The sequence below is a fragment of the Tamandua tetradactyla genome, chromosome 3, assembly GCF_023851605.1.
Source record: "Tamandua tetradactyla isolate mTamTet1 chromosome 3, mTamTet1.pri, whole genome shotgun sequence".
Taxonomy (NCBI): Eukaryota; Metazoa; Chordata; class Mammalia; order Pilosa; family Myrmecophagidae; genus Tamandua; species Tamandua tetradactyla.
In genome coordinates, this window is record NC_135329.1 from 80266933 (window position 1) to 80293676 (window position 26744).

At 50.7% G+C, this 26744-nt stretch overlaps 1 protein-coding gene across 1 annotated transcript in view; it reads right to left on the bottom strand.

The window, feature by feature from the left end:
* LOC143677421 (DNA-directed RNA polymerase II subunit RPB4-like) overlaps positions 1 to 26744 on the bottom strand; it is a 97657-nt gene that overhangs the window by 64853 nt on the left and 6060 nt on the right. The window contains exons 3-4 of the mRNA XM_077153358.1: positions 26026 to 26115; positions 24801 to 24851 (exon numbers count right to left, since the gene is read on the bottom strand). Coding sequence (XP_077009473.1) covers positions 24801 to 24851; positions 26026 to 26115 — 141 coding nt within the window. The remainder of the gene's footprint in view (positions 1 to 24800; positions 24852 to 26025; positions 26116 to 26744) is intronic.

The window sequence follows — 26744 nt, forward strand, 5'->3', positions numbered from 1 at the left end:
CCATGTACCCCAAGCCCCTGGGGAGCTCAGCCGCTGAGCGCTGCTGACCCTTGTTTGGCCTTGTCCCGAGTGTCACCGCGCCGGACTCGCTTCGACAGGGCCTTTTCAGGCTGGCTTCCTTTGCTTAGTGGCACGCGTTAGGGTCTCTCTGTGTCCTTTCGTGCCTCACGGGTCTTTTCACTTATCACTGAGTAACTCCCCACCGGCCGATGCCCCACTTGGTGCCAGGCGGCGAGGCTGCCTCCAGTGTCCGGTGCGGTGGACGGAGCTGCTGTGGCCGTGCAGCCTCCTGCCAGGACGCGGCTCTGGGTGAGGGGACCGCAGGCCCCTCTGGCCCTCACCAGCATTTGGGGTTGTTGGTGTTTGTGCTGGTTTGAAAGGAAGTATGCCCCCTAAGAAAAGCCATATTTTAATATAAATCCTATTTCTTAAAGGTAGAATAATCCCTATTCAATACTATATATTTGAAACTGTAATGAGATCATCTCCCTGGTTGATGTGATTTAGTTAACAATGGTTGTTAAACTGAATTAGGGGATGACATGTCTCTACCCATTTGAGTGGGTCTTGATTAGTTTCTGAAGTCCTATAAAAGAGGAAACATTTTGGAGAATGAAAGATTCAGAGAGATTCAGAGAGAGCAACACTACAAAGCAGAGAGTCCACCCGCCAGCGACCTTTGGAGATGAAGAAGGAAAACGCCTCCCGGGGAGCTTCATGAAACAGGAAGCCAGGAGAGAAAGGTAGCAGATGATGCTGTGTTCACCATGTGCCCTTCCAGCTGAGAGAGAAGCCCTGACTGTGTTCACCATGTGCCTTCTCACTTGAGAGAGAAACCTTGAACTTCATCGGCCTTCTTGAACCAAGGTATCTTTCCCTAGATGCCTTTGATTAGACATTTCTTTAGACTTGTTTTAATTGGGACATTTTCTCGGCCTTAGAACTGTAAACTCGGAACTCATTCGGAGACATCAACACACCACTTTCAATGGCGGGTAGACACCCAAACACAAAGAACAATAAGGAAACAGAAGACCTGAATGATACGCGAACCCAGTTAGACCCAACAGACATTCACCGAACGTCACCTGAGAGCAGCAAAGGACACTTTCCTCTAGCAAACAGGGGTCATCCTCCAGGACAGACCAGGCGACAGGCCACAAAACAAGTCCCATTAAGTTAAAAATTATTCAGATCATACCACGCTTCTTCTTTGACCAGAGTGGAACAAAGCCAGGTATCATTGAAAGACACAGAAATGGAAAATTCAGAAATACGTGGGAATCAAACAATATACTTAAAGAGCCAATGGGTCAAAAAAGAAACCACGTCAGTTCCCAAGAGCCTGGTGTTGCTTTCACACCGAAAATGGAGCTCTGTCCCCATAGGATCCACCAGGGAGACAGCTCAACTCTTGGATATCTTGGCCATTTGCAAGAACCCTACTAATACAGAGGTCTTGTGGGAGACCAAGTGGATCTTGGCCATTTACCATCTGGGACTGGAACTTGAACCTGGTCTCCTGCATGGCAGGTGAGAATTCTACCACTGAACTACCCTGACACCCTAAAGAGGGAACCATTTTGGAAAAAACATTAGAGCCACCAGAACCAATAGAGTCCATGCACCCAGAGACCTCTGGAGCACAAAGAAAATGCCCCTCAGGAAGCTTTATGAACTGAGGAGAGAAAGCTAGCAGACATTGCCATGTGCCTGCCCAGCAGAGAAAGAAACCCTGAACATCATTGGCATTCTTTTTTTTTTTTTTTTTTTTTTTTTTTTTTTTTTTAAAGGAAAGACAGAGAGAAGGAAGGAAGGATAGAAGGAAGGAAGAGAGGAAGAAAGGGAAACATTTTTTTAAACATTTTCTTGTTTTATTGTATTTTGTTTCTCCGTTTTCGTTACATGGGCTGGGGCCGGGAATCGAACCGAGGTCCTCCGGCATAGCAGGCAAGCACTTTGCCCGCTGAGCCACCGCGGCCCGCCATCATTGGCATTCTTGAACCAAGATTATAGCAAAATGTGAAAAGAAAGAAGTAAGTTGGTAACTGAACTCTTGGATATAAAGAAACCAGAAATTGATGGTCTGGAAAATTTGGGCTTCCAGAAAGGGAGACCCAGAGAATAGTGTCCCATGTGAGGATTTAACCCAACATGGAACCAGTCAGCCATTTCACAAAAAGCCAGAATTGGAGGTGGAGTTATCCAGGAAGAATATGTGGAAAGTCCTATTGTCTGACTGTTATGATCCCTGCCTATTATGGAAAGCCAGCAAGAGTGCTGTGGGGTCTGTATAAATGGAACCACTGCCATTATGGACTAAGAAGGGGAGAAAAGGGAAATATTGGAGGAAAAATAACTTCAAAATCAGAACCATGGAAGGTAAGGTCTGAAGTCAAGAAACCTTGTGCCAGGAGAGTGGGCCCACTGAAATACTTTGAGAGTGTGTTTGCCCTGAAGGCAGAGGATAGACCTTTCACTTCACTGCTTGGGAAGAGTTATACTCCAAGCCCTGGACAGGGAGGAGCACATTCATTGGGGAGTGGAGAGAACCTGGCTGTCACCACGTTGTTCTGGAGGGATTGAGTGATGTCAGAGAGCCCCAAGGCAGCCCCAATACTTGGAAAGGGTAGAGCCGAGAAAAAGGTGGTCTCCTCAGTGTTCCCCAAAGTTGCATTCAAAGAGAGATGGACCACTGTGTAGGCCCTTGGAAAGGATGAGACTGCTGCTTTCTAAAGCCCTGAGTAGAAATGACTCTCAGACCCTGAAACTTAATGGAGTTTGCCCTGCAGGTTTTTAAAACTATTTGGGTCCAGTGTCGTCTGTGTTCCTTCCACTTTCTCCATGTGGAAATGGGAATATGTACCCCATGACTGTTCCTCTTTTGTACGTTGGCAGCAAATAACTTGTTCTGAGTTTTACAGGTTCAGAGCCAGAGAAGAATTTTGTCTTAGGACAGGACATCCTTGTAGATGACTTTGATGAGATTTTGTACTGTTTTTGACATTGAATTTTATTTGTATTGTTACTGAAATGGTTTAAGATTTTCAGACATTGTTGTGGAATGAATATATTTTGCATTTGGAAAGAACATACTTTTGAGGTGATCATAGGATGAAATGTACCAGTTTAAAGTTTTTTGGGTCCCTAGAAAGGTCATGTCCTTTAATTCTCATTCAATATTGCTGGGTGAAATCTTTTTTGTTGTTTCCATGGAGATGTGACCCACCCAGTTGTGGATGGTGACTTTTGATTAGATGGTTTCCATGGAGAATGTTTCTCCACCCATTAAAGTTGAGGTTGCTTACTGGAGCCCTTTAAGAGTGAAAAACATTTTATAATCTCTAATTAAGAGCACACCAATAATCCAAGTAAACTGTCATTTTATAGTGAAAAACAAACTCTTCTTTTGTGTGGCTGTACTATCTGATAAGGAAACCCTTAAAAATCTTATAATCTGTTTGAATCTTAACCACTCCTAACCAGGTAAAATGACATACATTTTCTGAATTCCTTCTACAACTTTGTAGTTCCATCCACATGGTCCTAAATATTCCTGCTTTTCATTCTGCAAAACCAGTTATTTTACTTTAAGACAAAATGCTGTCTTTTCTCTTAACAAAACACATGTTGCATACCTTATGTAAAGCTATCTGAAATATCTTTGACATTGAATTTTAATTGTATTGTTACTGAAATGGTTTAAGGTTTTCAGACATTGTTATGGAATGAACGTATTTTGTGTTTGGAATGAACATACTTTTGAGGTGATCAAAGTTAACATCCTTCAAAGCATAATTACTACTTCAGTACAAATATACATTGTTCATTATCTTAAATATCTAGTAGTTATAATGCTAGTTTACTTGATCATACTCCTGTATAAAAATACCAAAGTAGAATAAAATTATATGGTTTTTGCTTACATTAAAAAAAAAAAGAAATCACAAGGTGTATAAGCCAGGATTCTCTAGAGAAAGAACCAACAGGAGATATCTGTAAATAGAGGATTTATAAAAGGGTTTTTCACACAACTGTGGGAATGGAAGAGTCCCAGATCTGTAGGGCAAACGGCAAAGCTGGTGGGTCTCAACAAAAGCCACAAGAGGCTCACTGGCTGGAGAAGCAGTGAGCTACTCCAGTCTCCCTTAAAAGTCTTCAACTGATTGAACAAAAACCCCATAGACTGGATTATCTCTTTGCAAGAGGCATGCCTTTCATTGATTGTAGATGCGATCAGCCACAGCTGCAATCAACTGACGGATGATTTAGTAAACCAGCCTTCTGGCTTATCAACAAGCCACAAAATATCCTTGCACTAATGGTTAGACCAGTGCTTGCCTGACCAAACAACTGGGCACCATCACCTGGCCAAGTTGACACCAGAACCCAACCATCACACAAGGGAAACTAGTAAATATCTTCAGGCTAATGAAAATGAAAACCGAACATTCCAAAACTGACAGAATGCAGTGAAGGCAATGCTGGAGGGAAATCGATACCTCTAAATACTCACATTAAAAGTGAAGAAGAGAGACCTCAAATCAGAGACGTAACCTCAAAACTCAAAGAACTAGAAGAAGAACTAAATCTAAAGCAAACAGAAGGAAAGAAATAAAAATTAGGCCAGAGATAAATGAAATAGAGAAGTAAAAAGCAACTGAGAGGAGGGACAGGGGAAAAATTATGGAACTATTAAACCTTACCACCAGGGAAACCCCTGATACTGTGTCAAGCATTAGGGACACCCAAATCAATAGGCCAAGCCCTTGATCTCGAGGCTTACTCTTGTGATGCTTATGTAGGTAGGGGAGAAGCTTAGCCTACCTATAGGCATGCCTAAGAGTTACTTCTGGAGGACCTCTTTTGTTGCTCCGATGTGGCCCATCTCTCACTAAGCCCAACTCTGCAAGTGAAACCATTGCCCTCCCCCTATGTGGGACATGACATCCAGGGGTGAGGGTCTCCCTGGCGGTGTGGGAGATGACTCCCAGGGATGAGCCTGGCCCTGGCACCATGGATCAATAATGCCATCCCAACAAAAAGGGGGGAAAGAAGTGCAACAAATAAGGTATCAGCAGGTGAGAGAGTTCAAATAGATTTGAGAGGCTACGCTGGAGGTCACTCTTATGCAAATTTCAGCTAGACATTGCTACCCATCATAGTTTGCCAAATCCCAACAAAAACCATTCCAACCAATCCTTTTAAAGAATACCTAGGGCATTATATAAGATTCTGCAAAGGTTCCATGCACCAGGGTAACTCTCCAAAACCTACAACCTCCAGATGGGTCCCTGGACCAGATCAGTTCTGAAAATGCAGAGGGACCAGCCTCTCCAGAACAACAGCTAGTTCCATGCCCCCATCCCATATTATCGACAGCTTTAGCATTAAAAAATGCTAAAAAAAAACTGAGAGAATCAACAAAACTGAAAGGTGGTTCTTTGAAAAGATCAATAAAATCAGCAAAACTTTAGTTAGAGAGAAAAAAGAAAAAAGAGAGAAGGCACAAATAACTAAAATCAGAAACGAAAGGGGGGACACTGCTACTGAGCTCCCAGAAATAAAAAGGATTATAACAACTGTATACCAACAAATTAGTTAACACAGATCAAACGGACGAATTCCTAGAAACACACAAAAACCTACACTGACAAGAAGAAATAGAAGATTTCAACAAACCAATAACTAGTAGAGATTAAACCTGTCGTCGAAAACCTCCCAACAAAGAAAAGCACACGACCAAGTGGCTTCACTGGTGAATTCTAACCAACATTCCAAGAAGAATTAAGACCAATTCTACTCAAACTCCTCAAAAAAAAATGAAGAGGAGAACACACTCCTTAATTCATTCTATGAGGCCACATCACCCTAAAATCAGAGCCAGATAAAAACACACCCAGAAAAGAAAAGAAAAAAAAACACAAAAAACAGTTTAATATCCCTCATGAATACAGATGCAAAAATACTCAACCAAATACTAGTGACCAAATCCAACAGCATCCGAAAAGGATTATACACTGTGATCAAGTGGGTTTCACCCCAGGTATACATGTGTGGCTCAACATAAAACAATCAACTAATGTAATACACCACAATAACAGGATGAAGGAGAAAAAAAAGACATTAGTATCTCTGATGCAGAAATGCACTTGACAAAAAGCAGCACTGCTACTTGATAAAGACTCCTAGAAAGCAAGGAAACTCCCTCAACATGCCAAAAGGCAGATATGAAAACCCACCACTAACACACTCAGCGGGAGACACTGAGCTAAGATCAAGAACAAGATAAGGGCACCCACTGTCACCACTGTCACTTAAATTGTGCTGGAAGCTCCAGCCAGAGCAATTAAGTAAGTGAAAGAAATAAAAGGCATCCAAACTGGAAAGGAAGAAATAAAACCTTCCCTATTTGTAAATGATATGATTCTTGTTTTGGTTTGCTAAAGCTGATGAAATGCAATGTATCATAAAAGGGTTGGCTTTTACAATGGGGATTTATCAACTTAAAATGTACAGTTCTTAGGCTGTGAAAATGCCCCACCTGAAGGCATCCACAGTACAACACCTCAACTCTGAAGACAGGCGGCCTGAGCTGGGACCTGTCACATGGAAAGGCACATGGCTGGCACCTGCTGATCCTCCCGGGTTTCATTACTTTTGGCTTCTCTGTTTTCCATGGGTCCTCTCCTAGCTTTTCCTGTGAATTCTTCTCAATTTCTTCCCTTTCAGCTTCTGCTTGTGTTTTATCCTCTCGGAAAGGACTCCAGTAAGTAGATTAAGACACACCTTGAAGGAGGTGGGTCACATCTCAATTGAAATAACCTAACCCAAAGGTCCTAACCACAAAAGGTCTACACCCACAAGAGTGGATTAAAAGAACACGGCCTTATCTGGGTCACGTAACAGCTTCAAACTACCACAATCCTACACAGGGTGAATCCTGAAAAATTTGCAACAAACTTATTAGAACTAATAAACAATGTAGCAAGGTGGCGGGGTTCAAGACCAACATACAGAAAACAATAGTGCTTTTATACACCAGTAATGAACAATTTGAAAAGGAATTTAAGGGAAATAACACACCTACAACAGCAATTAAATGAATCAAACATGTAGGAATAAATCTAAGCACGGATGTATAGGATGTATACACAGAAAACTGCAAAACATTGCTAAAAGAAATCAAAGAAGACTTAAATAAATGGAAGACAGTCTGTGTTCATGGACTAGAAGACTAAATATTGTTAAGATGTCAATTCTACCCTAAGCGATTTACAAATTCAACACAATCCCAATAAAATTCCAATAGCCTTCTCTGCAGAAATGGAAGTCAATCAACAAATTTATATGGAAGGATAAGAGCCCCTGAATAGCCAAAGCCATCTCGGTAAAGAAGAACAAAGTTGGAGGACTCACACTTTCCAATCTTAAAACTTATTACAAAGCCACAGTAATCAAAACAGCGTGGTACTGGCACAAGGACAGATACATAAACCAAGGTAATCAAATGAAGAGTTCAGAAATCAACCCTCACGTTTATGACCAGCTGATTGCTGACAAGAATACAAAGTGTGCTCAGTGGGGACAGAACAGTCTCTTCAAAAAACGGTGCTGGGAGAACTGGAAATCCACACGCAGAATGAAGGAGGACCCTTACCTCATACCATATCAGAAAATCAACTAAAATGGATCAAAGACCTAAATGTAAGAACAGAAGTATAAAACTCCTGGAAAACAACATAGGGAAGCATCTTCAGGACTCTGTAAGAGGCAATGGCTTCCTAGACTTTACACCCAAAGCACAAGAAACAAAAGGAAAAACAGATCAATGGGATCACATCAAAACAAAAACCTGTGACCATGAAAAGACGTTACCATGAAAGTAAAAAGGTAACTTACACAACAGTAGAAAATATTTGGAAAGTACGTATTTTATAAAGGTTTAATATCTAGAATACATAAAGAATTCTATAAATCAGTAACAAAAAGGTAAACAATCCAAATTTTAAAATGGGCAAAATCTCCAGTGTTCTGGAGCAGCTAGAAGGAAAAATCTGATATGATATTCGATAAAATCTGATGGCCACACGAACTCTGGAATCTGCTCTGTAACTACTTGCTGAAGTGTGCTTTGAAAATTGTCGCTTTTTTCTTTCTTTGTTTTGTATACGTTATATAACAAAAAACAATGTTTTTAAAAATTGGGCAAAAGAGTTGAATATCTTCTTCTAAGAATTATACAAATGACCACAAAACACATGAAAAGATGTACAACAACTTGAGCCATCAGGGGAATGGAAATTGAAACCACAATGAGCTACCATTTCACACCCATCAGACCAGCTAGTATTAAAAAACACAAACTGACCAGTGTTGGAGAGGACGTGGAGAAACTGAGCACTCCCTCTCTGCTGGTGGGACTCAGACGCTGCAGTGGCCGTGGGGGCCAGTGTGGGCTCCCCAGGAAGTTAAGGGCAGTACTGCCACCGGCCCTCGAGCCCACCGCTTGGCTCATGCCTCAGTGAACTGGAAGCAGGGTGCGAGCAGAATCCTGCGTCCTGAGGTTCGTGGCGGTATTATTCACAACTGCCAAAAGATGGAAGCAACCCGTGTCCACCAACAATGGAAAAAGCGTGGCAAACTCAAGCAACGGAGTATTATTTGGTATTAAAAAGGAACAAAGTTCTGAATCATGTGACAACGTGAGACGAGCCTGACACAAAAGGACAGCTATTGTACACTCTCACTCCTAGAAAATCATTAGAATAAGCGAACTCCGGGGTCAGCATCTGGATCACAGGCCCCAGGGCTGCGCTGAGCGAGGGGAGTGGAGGTACTGCCACCTCTGGGTTTCTGTTGGGAGCGGCCCAGAGCTTTTGGTGCCGGAGGGTTGTGAGGGCGGCTCAACACGGGGATAGCAATTAACAGCACGGAATCACATATCTGAACGCAGTCAGGAGGGGACATTTTGAGGTTGTATATATGTTACTAGATACAAAGATTAAAAAGAAAGCCAGATGTCCTTACCTCCCCACTAGCTGACGGCGGCGTCCCAGCCCAGGCTGCCCCCCCCCCCACCGGCTGTCACTGCTCTTTAAATGACTCACCGAAGAGCCCGCTGCAAAACGCCGTGCTACCCCAGGCTGCCGGGTCCGCCGACCTTGTGGGCGGCATCTCGAGCACCGAGTAAATCAGCGGGAATCACCAGGCAGGACCCACAGCCTCCACGACCCCCTCAGCGCTTGGCGACCAGCCTCAAGTCCGGCCTGCCCAACGCGGAAGTGCTCCGGGGCCAGCGGGAGAGCAGCTTGCGGGGGGCTCCAGCCAGGTCAGCCTGAGAGTCTCAGAGGCACAGATGAAAGGAAACCAGAATGCCCCGGACCCCCACGCTGTAATGACAGGCCCGGCTATGAATTCGGGATGCGCCCAAAAAGAAACCCCCATCCCGAAATGCACCGGGGTCTCGCTGCTCCGTCTCCCGAAGGGGCTCACCAGCGAAGCCGGGCTGTGTGGATGGGCCGCGTCGGCCAGAACTTCTCTATCCCTTCAAGGAGGCAGTGGGCACGCACGGAGGGCCTACTGGGTGGCCCGTGGGCAGAGGGTGTGGCCCTGGCACCATGGGGACACAGACAGCAGCGTGGCCTTACATGCGGCCACACGCTGCCAGGACTGGGGGGGGGGGGGGCAGCAATAGGGAGGAGCACAGGTGGGGCGCTCGGAGGAGCCAGATAAGGCCACCTCTAGCCACCTACCCTCTCCCCTCATTCTCTTTGTTCTTCAGAGGAGACACCAAGGGAATCCCAACCCAAGGAAAGCAGCGCGACCCGGCGCACCCACTGCCCACCTCTAGACTGTCCGCGTCCACTGCCGACCCACACCTGCAGCTCCGCAGCATGGGCTGAGCTGACTCTGGGGCACCGGCACCCCCAGAGCTGTGAGAAGGACCCAGGCCAAGGGGGGTCTCGATAGGCTCCGTGTTCCCCGGGATGGGAGCACTCAGCAGACGGGACACAGGCGCCCCCCCCCCCCCCCATGAACACTGAGAGCAGGAAGCAGCTCGAGGAGAGCTGTGGCCACAGGGAGTGGACGGCAGGGTCCGCAGCCACCCCACCAGACTGAGAGTGCCCCCCGCTGCAGGTGTGACCGGAAGTCAAACACCCAAGGCAGCCTCCACCAGGAGGGCCAGTCTGGGCTGACCAGGCCTCGGATGCCCCATGGACACGGGACCCTGCCATCCCCCACAGCAGAATGGATCCTGGGGTGAGAACCGCGCCGGGCCTGGCACACAGCACCCACAGTTTCTTACATAACTGGGAGACGCGGGAGAAGGGCCGCGGGGGCTGATGACTCGGCCCAGGCAGGGACTACTCGGGCTTGACCAAGAGCAGACCCCCGCGAGAGGCGCTGGCTTGGGAGCCGTGCAGCACAGCGGCATGGGAGGCTTGTCTGCCCCTCCACGGACGGCGGACCGACGCCGCAGGCAGTGCGCCGCATCCTGGACCCAGCCAGGCCTCCGCGACCAGCGCCCAAGCAGTAGGAGTCCGATGACAGGACAGGCCAGGCGCCTGGAGAGAGTGCGACACAGCGGATTCCCCCACGGCCGCAGCGGGTGGGCCGGCGCCCCTGCCCCTCCTCCCTGGCCAGAAACGCTGATTTTCATCCTCCAGGTACCTGGAGGGGACACGCTCCTGGGCGGCCCAGGCGCAGGGCTCCGCGGTGGGGGAGGGGCCGGCACGCCGCGAGCCCCCCGCCCCGCACCCGTCCGCAGGCCGCAGCCCCCGGCCGGGAATGCTGTTTCTGTTTCTGCAAAACGGACCTCAGAAGGACACCCGCATTCCAGGCCGCGGGCACACACCGCGCGTCCCCCCCCAGCCCTCGCGGATCGGAAGTGCGGCCGCGGCTGGGCGGTGCGGGGAGGGCCGTGCGCGGGAACCCGGCCCTCCCGGCCGTTGCCAGGCGCGCTCCAGCATGGCGCTGTCGCCGCCGCAGACGCGTGACGGGCGGGGGCCAGGCCGGCAGCACAGCTGGGCAGCACAAGCAGGTGCCGTGCTTACCGTGGACGCCGCGGTCCGCGCACCCCCCACCCCCGCCCGCCGCCGGGCCCGGCAGAGGAACCTCCCCCCGCGGGGCCCCGAAGGCCAGGGGAGAAGAGGGGACGCCCGCGCGCGCCGGCCCCCGCCCGCGGCCACGCACCGTCTGCCCTGGGAGGATACATGTCCCGGCCTCCGCAGCCACATGCTCGGCCCGCGCCTCCGCCAGGGCTTATTTTTCTGAATACCCGTCACCCGTCACCCGCCAGAACGCCGTCCTCCGTCCGGGGCTGCAGTGCCCCGCGCCCCCGGCCCCCGCGGCCCCCGGCCCCGCAGCGCCTGCGTGGCCCCCCCGAGTGGCACGGCGGCCGGGGACGGGCGCAGCAGCCCCGAGGCACTGCCACGCTCCCCCCACCCGGTGCGACGGTGGCCACCACGGTCCGGATCCCGGGCGAGCCGCGCCACTCACCAGCAGTGCTCGCCGGCTCCCGAGCCCAAATCCTCTACAGGGCGGGGGGGGCGCCGAGGGAGGCATCTTCCTCCCGGCCGCTGGCCCGCAGACCCCCGACAAAACGGCTAATGGCAGGCTGAGACCCCCGCCGCTCACATCCTGGCCGCCTCGTGTCTCCAGGCAGGGGTGGTACCCGGCTCCCCGCGAGGCTGGAGCCAGCAGCTGAGGCACAAACTAAAACACGGCATGGACATCAAGGAGCTGACGTCACGGCTGACAACAGCGCTGCACAGCGCGGGACCAGCCGGGTAGGGCGGCTCGGCCTCCGGCAGCCGCGGGGTGCAAGACGGGATAGCAAAGGGGGCCCAGGCGCCTCCACATCGAGATCCCTCCCCAGGGTGGGGAGGCAGGGACCTGGGGACCCCAGACCCACATGGGCCAGAGGCTCAAAACGAAGGCTTGAGGGTGCCAAGTAGGACGTGCCATGGCCCAGGGTGGAAAAGTCCAGAAAAGAGAGGCCGGGTCAAAGAACGGGGTCGCCAGAGGACCAGGCGGCCTCCAGCGTCTGAGCTCTGTCCATCACTGGAGAACAGACCCCTCGGCCCTCGGCAGAAACGGGGAATGCCGAGCATCCCAGGAGGAGATTCCCACACGCACAATGGAGAGCGGGCAGTGCCCAAGCCACCTGAACCCCAAGGCCCATGCCCATTCCCCACTCGCTGCCCCTTGCTGAGCAGGGCTGCGGTCAGGCAGGGTCCCCTGCTGACCAGAGCCACTGGACGGTTGGGCCCTCCGCCCCCACCCAGCACCCCAGCATCACCAGGTGAGTGCAGTCACACAGCTCCCTCAAGCTCTGAAGCTGACCACAGGCCTCACTCGGATGGGCCGGTGGCTCTGCTCAGCTCCTGCACTGTCCCTGTACGGCCAGCCATGTGCTGGGGTGGATGGTCATTGGGCGTTGTGGCAGGAAGCGCCCTCCACCCAGGAGGTTGTTACTACCCTGAGAAGTAAACCTGCTGTGATCGCCACACTGTTGGGGGCAGGGGCAGGGGCAGGGGCAGGGGCAAAGGCCCCCTGCACGGACCCCATCCCAATCATCAGCTCCCGGACCAAGATCCATGGAGTTCACGACGCCAACTATGAGCAGAAACCCTGGGTTCAAATGCCAGTGCCTTTCCTCGTTCGCTGGGCATCATGAGGTCACTTTTCCAAAGGCGAGGCTTTCCCCAGGGCTCCTGACCAGCCACGTGAAGGGCAGTCCTAGACGGCAAACTCCAAGCAGTAGCCCCCGGAGGGTTTCCAAAGTCTTCTCTGCGAACCAGGGTGCTCGGGCCAAATCAGCCGGCCACCTGCATCTGCACGGCCACTCTCAGCTGGGTCTGGCTCTCCCTTTTGAGTGTCTCAGTAGGACCCAAAGAGTAACATCCATGACACGGGAGTCTCGTGAAGTCCCAGTTTCAACACTTGGACGTTCAGGGAACCTCATACCACCTGGGGCCGCGTCACGGCTGCCACGGCAGAGTGGCTGAGACAGACCGTGCGGTCTACAAAGCCTGAATTATTTACCACCTGGACCTTCTAAGAGAGTCTGTGGACCCCTGATGAAGCCAAAACCATCTGAAAACAGTTGCACTGCTGTACCTGCCGGGGCCTCGCTGGGCAAGCTTATCTGTGTCTGATTTACAAATCCACATGTAGGACTGGCAGATAGCAAAACCTTTGCCCTCTGGCAATTTCCCTGTCAATCCATCCCAAACATCCAGTTCTGCAGAATTCTAGAAAATCCGAGCTGACCTGGCAGACTGCTAATTTTATTGGAAATCTATTTCAGGCAAAAAAAAAAAAAAAAAAAAACCCTAGTTTTTCCAGTTTGCTGCAAATAATTTGAGGCAAAGCCGAATGAAACCAGATTTTTAATAAAACAATACAGCTATCTATGAATGCCAAAGAAATAGCACACATTCAGTCTTTTGAGAAGAGCCCATGGTAGCCGCCACCACACCGAGGGGACGCAAGCCTACTCTCAGCCTTCTTGACCTTATGCGGCCCGGACTCCAGGCTCTGGGCCGGGGGAGCTGGTGGGCTGGCAGGTGGACAGACTGGGGAACAGGTGGGCCAGGAGATCAGGCAGGCCAGTGTCAGGGATGCCAGGGGTCGGGGAGGCAGGGGAGGCTGGGGGTCTGGCAGGCCAGGAATTGGGGAGGCTGGGGGTTGGGGAAGCCGGGGGTCAGGGAGGCCAGGGGTCTGGCAGGCTGACGGTCAGGCCGGCCGGGGTCAGGCCTGGCCATCTTGCTATTGCCCAGAGTGAGGACCTCTAGCCAGATGGCCCAGTGGTCCCTGAGCCCCTTTCCTCCCCAGCCCCTGCCCAGGACTTCCCCTCCCCTTGGCCCCATTTGGTCCCTGCAGGTGAGACCATACCCACCAGGCCCAGCCCAGTTCCTTTGCACTTCAGAGGTCAGAGAGGGGAAGAGGCAGGGGCGCCCCCACTGCCCCTGGCCTGCAGCCCATCCCTGCGTTGAGGCCGCCCAGCCCCCTCCACCTAAACCCCCTTCCCGGTTCCACACACAGAGCAGCTGCGTGGTCTCGGCTATGGCCAGCATCGAGGTGGGGTACAGCCACAGGCGAGGCAGACCCCCTACCCACAACATCCATCCATGGTGGGGAGGCTCTGGACAGGCAAGCCAGGAGGGGTCAGTGGAGACCCCCAGCCTATAGGGTGCGGAGGCCGAGGAGGGGTCCCACCACCCCCTTGTCACTCTGGCCAACCCGGGGCCCAGCTGCTCGGGGGCCTCAGCCGACCGCAATCCTGTCCTCAGCACCAGCCTGACCAACAAGGACGTCCAGCCCAGCTCCCTGGGTAGAACAAGTGGTGTTGTGCAGCACGGCACAGGCCGGGGGCCTCCGGTTCCAGAGCCTGGCCTGTCCACCCCCAGGGCAGGGACGCCACTGGTCACTGGAGTCAGTGCCAGGCCTGGACCAGTGATGCGAAGATGCCATGTGGCGAGTGCAGTGTTCCCAAGTGCTCAGGATGCCTCTGTCCACCCAACCCGGTTCTTTGTCCAGGAGTCTCAGGACTGGGCCTCTGTCAGAGCTGGTTCCAGCCGCCCAGCCAGGCCCGGTAGCTAGTGCTCCTTTGGGGCTGCTTGTGGGGTGCCCCGAGTCTCCACTGTAGACTTCAGGCCAGGAGGCCAAGGGGACCAAGAAGGCCGGAGCCCACCACTAGCTGCTGGAGACCACCCGTCTGGCTGCCCAGGTCCACTGAGGCCACTGAGGTTCTGGGGCGTCCCGAGCCTGGAGAGAGAGCAAGTCAATCCACCCCCAAAGCAAGAACCGGGGCTCCAGGGCTGCCGCGTCCACTCTACCCTCCGTGAGATAGGCCCTCCAGCAGCCACCTGGGTGGGGCGGGGGACCTGGAAGTCAGGACTCTCACCTCGGCTCTCACCCCACGATGCAGGGAGCTGGAACTCAGTCTTTCGCCGCCTGCTGGGGGGCTGGCCCTGTGGGGCAGTCTTGAGCAGAAGAGATTTGCTCACAGATTGAGGTCTCCCTTCCTAAAAGTTGCACCCACTTTTCTCTAAGAACTCTCTTATACACTTTCACAAAGTATTTTCATTAGCATCGTGTAACTCTCATTTCACAGAGAAGGAAAAGAAGTCTCAAGATGGGCAGGGCACTGGCTCGAGGCCACGGTGCTGGGGGCACAGGGCCCCCGATAGCTGGGCCCAGGGGCCGAGGTCTGGGTGCCCGGGAGAGGCGTGGCATGGAGCTCTGCTCACACCCACAGGAGGGTTCCAGGGCCGCCACAGGAGCTTGTCACATCGGGTCAGAATGTGGCTGGAACATTCCAGAGGACCAGGGGAGGGCAGCTGAGCGCCGACGGGGCCTGGCAAAGCTGGGCAGCACGTCCAGCATCCTCAGCGGGAGGGACCCTGACCTGCACCAGGGACCATGAGTGTCTGTCTTTGCCTCATCCCCACCTCTAAGGGGATGTCGAATGAACTGCACAGCCAAGGAACTCAGGCCACGTGGCCCAAAGCCCCCGGCTCCCCAGATGAGGGGGCAGAGCAGGAGACCTCGGGTGGCCACATTTGGGCAGGGAGAGATGACCTGCATGGACAAGCAGGGCTGGGTGAGGTCAGCCGGGAGCCCGGTCCAGCAGATGGAGCAAGACCAAAACAGGAGAAGAAAATATCGTTATCCTCGCGGGCAGCCACGGAATACGCGTTAGCAGCCGTAAGCACATGACGAGCAGCCGTGAGCACATGACGAGCAGCTGTGAGCATTCCAGCAAAGCCTCCACAGGACCCGCTGAAATCCAGTGGTTTAGGGGGCGTGGCCGCAGGCACAGCCATGTGGGCAACAGGAGCCCAAGAGTGGACAGCCACGAAAGGACAAAACTGGAAGGCAAAGCCCAAGTGGCTGGCAGGACCTGAAGACCCAGTGGGCTCCACGAGCGCCATGCCCTGGCCCAGAGTCCCCAGTGCCGCACCCCAGCCCCGCTGTCTGCCCCACCCTCGACCCTTTGGGCCCCCGGCTGAGGCCGCGGGCCAGGACTTCCCAAACTCCACCTGCACAAGAGCTGCTTCCCCAGGACCAAGGGCCTCACACGGCCTCTGGTGACCGTCCACTCCGATGAGGCCACAGCGTAGACACAACTAACGCCAATGCCGCAGGCGCCCAGGTGAGCAGCCAAAGCCACATCACCCCTTCAATACCTGGACAGCCTGGGACTGTCCATGACTAGTCACAAAACATAGAAACACACACGTCCACCAACGGACACGTGGACAAAGAAAACGCGGTGTGTCCTCACAGCAGAAGGCTGTCCCATCATGAAGAGGAGCAGGCTGTGACACCACACTACGATGAGCCCTCAAGAACCAGGCTAAGGGTCGGAGGCCAGGCACAGCTGGCACGAGTGACCATCCATTTACATGGAACCTCCGAAAGAGGCGGATCCAGGGAGACAGAGCAGGGCCGGGGCTGGGGGGCAGACTGGACACTGTAGGGGGGTCTCCTTTAGGGGTCCTGAGACGGTTCCGGAACTGGACAGTGGTGACGGCTGCAGGACACCACGAGTGAACTCAATGCCACTGCACAGTACACTTCAATAAGCGGAGACGCTGAGGCGGGGCCAAGATGGCGGCTTAGTAAGGTACGTGCGTCTTAGTTCCTCCTCCAAAGCAACTACTAGGTGAACTGAAACAGTGCAGAACAGCTCCCGAGCCCACGGCAGGGAATGGACACACAGCGTACCCCAGTCTGGACTGGCTAGACTGACTGCGAGACTCGGCTGCGGTGAGATCCCCGAGCGGCACGCGATTTCACGAGCAGCGGCAGCTGTGGCGGCTGGAGCTCCTCCCTCCCTCCTTCCCGGGCCGGCTGAGAGTCTCGGAGAGGCAAGTTCCCAAGCCGAGGCGGCCAGCGCCCCTCTTTTGCGGGCGGCTTCCTGGTCCGGCTATGAGTCTCGGATCAGAGGGCTACCCAAGCCGCGGTGGCCCTCCCCCGCAGGCGGCTTCCTGGTCCAGTGGGGAATTCCACAGGCCGCAGGGGCCAGTGACCGACGCCCCTCCCCTGCAGGCGACTTCCTGGTCCGGTGGCGAATTCCCCGGGCCCGCTGCGGCCGGCGACCAGCCACAGGGTCCCCTCAAGCCGCGGCGGCTGATGCCCCCACCACGCGCGGCCCCCCGAACCAACGGAGAGAATTGGATCGGAAATCCCCAGGCTGCGGAGATTGGTGACCGGGGGGATCCCTTCCAAACATGTGAGACGAACGTGTGCCACGAGCGCCATCTACTGGGCAGGATAAGAAAAACAGAACCCAGAGATTTCACAGAAAAATCTTACAACCTTGTTGGGTCCGACACCCAGGGAAATCTGACTAAATGCCCAGACGCCAGCCGCAGAAGATAACGGTCCACGCTCAGAAGATTGAGAATATGGCCCAGTCAAAGGAACAAACCAATAGTTCAAATGAGATACAAGAGCTGAGACAACTAATGCTGAATATACGAACAGAAATGGAAAACCTTTTCAAAAATGAAATCGATAAATTGAGGTAGGACATGAAGAAGACATGGGCTGAACATAAAGAAGAAATAGAAAAACTGAAAAAACAAATCACAGAACTTATGGAAGTGAAGGATAAAGTCGAAAAGATGGAAAAAACAATGGATACCTACAATGATAGATTTAAAGAGACAGAAGATAGAATTAGTGATTTGGAGGATGGAACATCTGAATTCCAAAAAGAAACAGAAACTATCGGGAAAAGAATGGAAAAATGTGAACAGGGTATCAGGGAACTCAAGGACAATATGAACCGCACAAATATACATGTTGTGGGTGTCCCAGAAGGAGAAGAGAACGGAAAAGGAGGAGAAAAACTAATGGAAGAAATTATCACTGAAAATTTACCAACTCTTATGAAAGACCTAAAATTACAGATCCAAGAAGTGCAGCGCACCCAAAAGAGATTGGACCCAAATAGGCGTTCTCCAAGACACTTACTAGTTAGAATGTCAGAGGTCAAAGAGAAAGAGAGGATCTTGAAAGCAGCAAGAGAAAAACAATCCATTACATACAAGGGAAACCCAATAAGACTATGCGTAGATTTCTCAGCAGAAACCATGGAAGCTAGAAGACAGTGGGATGATATATTTAAATTACTAAAAGAGAAAAACTGCCAACCAAGACTCCTAGATCCAGCAAAATTATCCTTCAAAAATGAGGGAGAAATTAAAACATTCTCAGACAAAAAGTCACTGAGAGAATTTGTGACCAAGAGACCAGCTCTGCAAGAAATACTAAAGGGAGCACTAGAGTCAGATACGAAAAGACAGAAGAGAGAGGTATGGAGAAGAGTGTAGAAAGAAGGAAAATCAGATATGATATATACAATACAAAAGGCAAAATGTTAGAAGAAAATATTATCCAAAAAGTAATAACACTAAATGTTAATGGACCGAATTCCCCAATCAAAAGACATAGATTGGCAGAATGGATTAAAAAACAGGATCCTTCTATATGCTGTCTACAGGAAACACATCTTAGACCCAAAGATAAACATAGGTTGAAAGTGAAAGGTTGGGAAAAGATATTTCATGCAAATAACAACCAGAAAAGAGCAGGAGTGGCTATACTAATATCCAACAAATTAGACTTCAAATGTAAAACAGTTAAAAGAGACAAAGAAGGACACTATATACTAATAAAAGGAACAATTAAACAAGAAGACATAACAATCATAAATATTTACGCACCAAACCAGAATGCCCCAAAATACGTGAGGAATACACTACAAACACTGAAAAGGGAAATAGACTCATATACCATAATAGTTGGAGACTTCAATTCACCACTCTCATCAATGGACAGAACATCTAGACAGAGGATCAATAAAGAAATAGAGAATCTGAATATTACTATAAAGGACCTAGACTTAACAGACATTTATAGGACATTACATCCCACAACAGCAGGATACACCTTTTTCTCAAGTGCTCATGGATCATTCTCAAAGATAGACCATATGCTGGGTCACAAAGCAAGTCTTAACAAATTTAAAAAGATTGAAATCATACACAACACTTTCTCGGATCATAAAGGAATGAAGTTGGAAATCAATAATAGGCGGAGTGCCAGAAAATTCACAAATACGTGGAGGCTCAACAACACACTCCTAAACAACGAGTGGGTCAAAGAAGAAATTGCTAGAGAAATTAGCAAATACCTCAAGGCGAATGAAAATGAAAACACAACATTTCAAAACTTATGGGACGCAGCAAAGGCAGTCCCAAGAGGGAAATTTATTGCCCTAAATGCCTATATCAGAAAAGAAGAAAAGGCAAAAATGCAGGAATTAACCGTCCACTTGGAAGAATTGGAGAAAGAACAGCAAACTAATCCCAAAGCAAGCAAAAGGAAAGAAATAACAAAGATTAAAGCAGAAATAAATGAAATTGAAAACATGAAAACAATAGAGAAAATCAATAAGGCCAGAAGTTGGTTCTATGAGAAAATCAATAAGATTGATGGGCCCTTAGCAAGATTGACAAAAAGAAGAAGAGAGAGGATGCAAATAAATAAGATCAGAAATGGAAGAGGAGACATAACTACTGACCTCACAGAAATAAAGGAGGTAATAATAGGATACTATGAACAACTTTACGCTAATAAATACAACAATTTAGAGGAAATGGACGGGTTCCTGGAAAGACATGAACAACCAACTTTGACTCAAGAAGACATAGATGACCTCAACAAACCAATCACAACTAAAGAAATTGAATTAGTCATTCAAAAGCTTCCTAAAAAGAAAAGTCCAGGACCAGACGGCTTCACATCTGAATTCTATCAAACATTCCAGAAAGAGTACCAACTCTCCTCAAACTCTTCAAAAAAATCGAAGCGGAGGGAAAACTACCTAATTCATTCTATGAAGCCAACATCACCCTCATACCAAAACCAGGCAAAGATATTGCAAAAAAAGAAAACTACAGACCAATCTCTCTAATGAATATAGATGCAAAAATCCTCAATAAAATTCTAGCAAATCGTATCCAACAACACATTAAAAGAATTATACATCATGACCAAGTAGGATTCATCCCAGGTATGCAAGGATGGTTCAACATAAGAAAATCAATTAATGTAATACACCATATCAACAAATCAAAGCAGAAAAATCACATGATCATCTCAATTGATGCAGAGAAGGCATTTGACAAGATTCAACATCCTTTCCTGTTGAAAACACTTCAAAGGATAGGAATACAAGGGAACTTCCTTAAAATGATAGAGGGAATATATGAAACACCCACAGCTAATATCATCCTCAATGGGGAAAAATTGAAAACTTTCCCCCTAAGATCAGGAACAAGACAAGGATGTCCACTATCACCACTATTATTCAACACTGTGTTGGAGGTTCTAGCCAGAGCAATTAGACAAGAAAAAGAAATACAAGGCATCAAAATTGGAAAGGAAGAAGTAAAACTATCACTGTTTGCAGACGATATGATACTATACGTCGAAAACCCGGAAAAATCCACAACAAAACTACTAGAGCTAATAAATGAGTACAGCAAAGTAGCAGGTTACAAGATTAACATTCAAAAATCTGTAGCATTTCTATACACTAGCAATGAACAAGCAGAGCGGGAAATCAAGAAACGAATCCCATTTACAATTGCAACTAAAAGAATAAAATACCTAGGAATAAATTTAACTAAAGAGACAAAAAACCTATATAAAGAAAACTATAAAAAAACTGCTAAAAGAAATCACAGAAGACCTAAATAGATGGAAGGGCATACCGTGTTCATGGATTGGAAGACTAAATATAGTTAAGATGTCAATCCTACCTAAATTGATTTACAGATTCAATGCAATACCAATCAAAATCCCAACAACTTATTTTTCAGAAATAGAAAAACCAATAAGCAAATTTATCTGGAAGGGCAGGGTGCCCCGAATTGCTAAAAACATCTTGAGGAAAAAAAACGAAGCTGGAGGTCTTGCGCTGCCTGACTTTAAGGCATATTATGAAGCCACAGTGGTCAAAACAGCATGGTATTGGCATAAAGATAGATATATCGACCAATGGAATCGAATAGAGTGCTCAGATATAGACCCTCTCATCTATGGACATTTGATCTTTGATAAGGCAGTCAAGCCAACTCACCTGGGACAGAACAGTCTCTTCAATAAATGGTGCCTAGAGAACTGGATATCCATATGCAAAAGAATGAAAGAAGACCCATATCTCACACCCTACACAAAAGTTAACTCAAAATGGATCAAAGATCTAAACATTAGGTCTAAGACTATAAAACAGTTAGAGTAAAATGTAGGGAGATATCTTATGAATCTTACAATTGAAGGCAGTTTTATGGACCTTAAACCTAAAGCAAGAGCACTGAAGAAGGAAATAAATAAATGGGAACTCCTCAAAATTAAACACTTTTGTGCATCAAAGAACTTCATCAAGAAAGTAGAAAGACAGCCTACACAATGGGAATCAATATTTGGAAACGACATATCAGATAAAGGTCTAGTATCCAGAATTTATAATGAGATTGTTCAACTCAACAACAAAAAGATAGCCAACCCAATTACAAAATGGGAAAAAGACTTGAATAGACACCTCTCAGAGGAGGAAATACAAATGGCCAAAAGGCACATGAAGAGATGCTCAATGTCCCTGGCCATTAGAGAAATGCAAATCAAAACCACAATGAGATATCATCTCACACCCACCAGAATGGCCATTATCAACAAAACAGAAAATGACAAGTGCTGGAGAGGATGCGGTGAAAGAGGCACACTTATCCACTGTTGGTGAGAATGTCAAATGGTGCAACCACTGTGGAAGGCAGTTTGGCGGTTCCTCAAAAAGCTGAATATAGAATTGCCATACGACCCAGCAATACCATTGCTGGGAATCTACTCAAAGGAATTAAGGGCAAAAACTCAAACGGACATTTGCACACCAATGTTCATAGCAGCGTTATTTACAATTGCAAAGAGATGGAAACAGCCAAAATGTCCATCAACAGACGAGTGGCTAAACAAACTGTGGTATATACATACAATGGAATATTATGCAGCTTTAAGACAGGATAAACTTATGAAGCATGTAATAACATGGATGGACCTAGAGAACATTATGCGGAGTGAGTCTAGCCAAAAACTAAAAGACAAATACTGTACGGTCCCAATGATGTGAATCGACATTCGAGAATAAACTTGAATATGTCACTGGTAACAGAGTTCAGCAGGAGTTAGAAACAGGGTAAGATAATGGGTAATTGGAGCTGATGGGATACAGACTGTGCAACAGGACTAGATACAAAATCTCAAAAATGGACAGCACAATAATACCTAATTGTAAAGTAATCATGTTAAAACACTGAATGAAGCTGCATCCGAGCTATAGGTTTTTGTTTTGTTTTGTTTTGTTTTGTTCTTACTATTATTATTTTTATTTTTTTTCTCTATATTAACATTCTATATCTTTTTCGGTTGTGTTGCTAGTTCTTCTAAACCGATGCAAATGTACTAAGAAACGATGATCATGCATGTATGTGATGATGTTAAGAATTACTAATTGCATATGTACAATGGTATGATTTCTAAATGTTGGGTTAATTTTTTTTCCGTTAATTAATAAAAAAAAAAAAAGAAGCGGAGACGCTGAGGTCTATTTTATGTGAATTTCACCCCTATTTAAAAAAAAAGCACCATAAAACGATGACACGTTCAGGTTGGCCATGAGTAGTACATGCTGGAAGGGGTTTTGCTGAAAGTGAACAAAGCTTTGCCTGGCTGGGCTCCCCCTGCAGGAGGCCCGGCTGTCCACCCCGTCCAGCAGTTCTCACACATGGGTGAGAAGGCTTGAAGGCCCCATCGTGGCCATTTGTCTCCCACCAGGCTCCACCCCTCACTAGCCCTTGGCTCTGGACAGCACATGGTGGCCATGAAGAGGGCAAACCCAGTTGCCCGCGTCACACGGCAGCCCCCAGGACTGTCCTCATTGTCCAGGACTAGTGTGAAGGGCCGGCCAGATCGAGCCAGGAGACTCAGAGGGGTGAGCCCTGGGTGACCCCTGACTCAGCCAGAGGCGCCACATGGGTGCATGGGTGGAGATGCCCCCCCCAGTCCCTGCTCAGCCCGAATGTGACCTCTGACCTTCCTGGCCAAGGTGCCTGGGAGGCGCCGGTGGAATGTTCTCCAGTGGACTGAAGTGGCCCTGAGCCTCAGGGCCAGCCGGTGACCGTCTCGAGTGCTTGCTCAGGTGCCCGGTCAGGCCTCCTGTGAGCCCACCCACATTCTCCACATTCCTGCCCAGAGACGGCTGTCACCGCGGGGCACCCCACCCCTACCCACTGCAGAGACCCGTCCCTGGCCTCCTGTGGCCTCGCTGAAGACGCTGAGCCAGTGGGGGAGAGTGACCGAGCCAGGGGCAGGTGTGGCCAGCAGCCACAGGAGGCTCAAGGGGTGCCGAGGGCCGGGGGGAGGGCCAGGGAGTGAGTTCAGGCAGAAAGGGGGCACACCCCAGCCCCTGGGGCCCCTCTGCTGGCCTGTGCTGAGCTCCAGGCCGAGGGGGTGGCCGCCCCGGGCTGCCCTGGCTGCTGGCAACTCCGTGCAGGATGAACGGGATGCCTGTCGCCCCAGGGATCACAAAGCCGTCTGGGCTGACCAGCACAGCTCGAGGTGCCTCTCCCACCAGGACAATGTCGGGGTGGGGGGGCCGCAGAGGGAGGAGCCCCCATAGCAGCGTGTCTGCTGCCTCTGCTCCACAACCTGGGCAGCTCCCCCATGGGAATGCACGTGGGGATGGAGGCAATGGGGGTGAGGGGCGCTGGACCCCACCGTGCCATCCCTGGCCTCCCAGGCCTCCTGTGACCCAGCTTCTCCCTGGACGCTGGGGGGCTCCTGCTGGCTGGATACACACATCACAACGGGACCCCCACCCACCCCCACCTGCACATCCCACTCTGTGAACACGGCAGCTTCACCCGCCTGGCTGCACCCCTACCCTCCTCTCTGTCCCTCTGGGCAATTCTGGCCCCAGTGGACCACCTCCTCCGCCCCTGCCCAGATCCACTTTCCAGATGTCTCTGTGCCCTCACTGGCCGCCCCTTCACAGGGGGCCAGGCCCATACACAGCCTGTCCCAGTGGGCGTGCAAAGACCGATGGCATCCATGGACCCCCCAGACTGAAGCGCCCACATCCCTCTCTGCAGCCCTACTGCACCCCTAAATCCAAGCCATATACCCACTCCCACTCCACACCTTCACCCATGGCCAAAGAGAGCTGGCCCGCCCCACCTGCTCCTGCCCAGGCGGCCCTCTCCGCCAGGCTGGGCTGACCCAGGCAGGATCCCCGGCAGCTGGAGTTAGGGTCCCCTGCAGGGAGTGGCCTGAGCCAATCCCCTGAACCGAGAAGCAGCCCCTTGGTCCAAGAGCTCTGCAGCAACCACGAAGGTGGCCGGCCGGGTCTGGATGTCCATCTGGACTTCCACCAAACCCTGCACATGCGAGGCCTGGTGCTGCCCCCCTGGGCGCCTCCTCCAAGCCCCCCAGCACCTCTCAAGGACCCCCTGTGGACATGGAGGGAGCCGCCCCACCCACCCCCTGTGGCCCCTGGGGGACCGTCCACACCAAGTGTGGCGGCCGGGCCTGGGCATTGCGTGGACGTTACACTCTGCCCCTGGTGAAACAAACCAGTCCCTGGTAACTGCACAGGAAAAGAGAAGGCGTGGCCCCAGCAGAGGCCCCTCACGGCAGTGCGTGGCGGAACGAATACTCACTGTGCTCTCCTGGGCAGGGCAGGCCTGGCTGCTCGGTGACACTGGGGAAGACTGGACACAAAGGGCAAGGGTCAGAGTCGGCCAGGTGCCACGCAGCCCCGAATCCCCACCCAGGCTCCGACCTCGGCTCAGACGGCCGGGCCAGGCGCACGGGAGTGGCGCGCGCACAGGAGCCCATTTTCAGGATGTGCTCCTGAAGGCGGAATCTCGGAGCCCCAAAGGCGCCTGTGAGGGCCCAAGTCCCCGTTATCAGACTTCAAAATACGTCAGAGAACACGGGGAAAGCACTGGGGGATCTAGAAAACAATGCTGTCAAAAGAAAACTACTGACTTTTGTTAAAAATAAACTGGCATGAAAATCAGGTAAGAGTTGCAATCATTTTGAAAAATGATTTCTGAAAGAAAATTAGATTCAATTTCTTTATACTCAAGTTGGAGTTCAAACTTAAATACTTTAAAATATACCCTGGGCTTCCATAATAATTTATTAAAATAGAAGCTAAAAAAGTATTAAAAACAAGTTTTTCCTTAATCTAGGCAGTAAAGGGAATTTTTTAAACACCATGGCTAAAACAAATGTGCCTACTGCTGCTATAAAACTGACTCTGTTAGACTGTGAATTAAAAAGCACTTTTTAAAGTGCTGTGAGAATGAGCGTGTCTTAGTTAGCCAGGCCTGGGTCAGCGGAATGGCTGGTTCAACAGAAAATGGTGTGTGCTGTCCACACACGGGCTGGGGTGCTCGCTCCTGCCTCCAACGGGGGCCCCCATGACCTGTCGCTGACTCCACTGGCAGGACAATTTTTATGTAGACAAATAAAGCATAAAAGAAAGAGTAAACCCAAGTGGTATCGTATTCAATGTGCTCAGATTTTCTGGCATGGCTAGGGCTATAACCGTGACACTCCCTGCTGCCCCCATTCCCTGGTGGTCTGGCAAAGACGACCAAGGAGGGACCTCTCAGAGCGCCTGATCTCCAGAGCTGCAGTGGCAGATGTGGAAGCCCCGCCCCCAGCCAGCCCCCGCCCCCTGACCCCGCCCCTGCCTGGCCGGACCCCGCCCCTGACCCCACCCCTACCCCCGACGGGGCCCCGTCCCTACCCCGACTGGGCCCCACCCCACCCCTACCCTGACTGGACCCCAACCCCTGACCCCGCCCCTACCCTGACTGGGCCCCAACCCCTGACCCCGCCCCTACCTTGACTGGGCCTCGCCCCTCCACCTACCGTGAATGACGAGCCCCTCCACCCTGCGCTGGCAGCACAGGCGCAAGGCCTCCTCCAGCTCCATCTGGGAGTACATGGTGCAGGGGTCTCCTAGGGGAAGCACAGCCACTGTGAGGACACGGCGAGGGGCGGCTGCATGCTCTGCTCATCGGACCTGCAGCCCGGAGCAGAGCTGGGTGGATCCGCTGCGGCCAGACCCCAATGCGGACGAGCTCACCCGCAGCCCCAGTACACGGCCAGCGACAGGACATGGCGTCCCCTTGGCAGCACCGGAACCCGGAGGCTTGCGGGGGGGGGGGGGGCTGGGGACAGCAAGCGCACAGCACAGGGCAGCAGAGTGTCAACGGTGACCTCTACAGCCATGTAAGCACGAACGTGTGTCTGTATGCACACTCACGCTTATGGGAAAACAGAACACGTTACACATGGCTGCTCCCCAGATATGCAGAGAGGCTCTCAGGGCCCAGCAGTGAGGGTGCTGACCTCACCAACGCCATCCTTCCTCCTGGAAGGCAGTGACTGCTCCCCACGTCGGGACAGTCATGGCCACGTGGCCCTGTTGGCCCCACCATGTCCTCAGCAGCCAGCAGCCAGTTGCAGCCAGGCAGAGAAAAGGGTCCTTCCTGGACTGTCTCCCATGCCCAGTGTTCCAGGATTCACAGGCTGCCCACCCCACCCCCCACCCCTACCACAAGGGCCACCCCAGGACCCCAGGAATT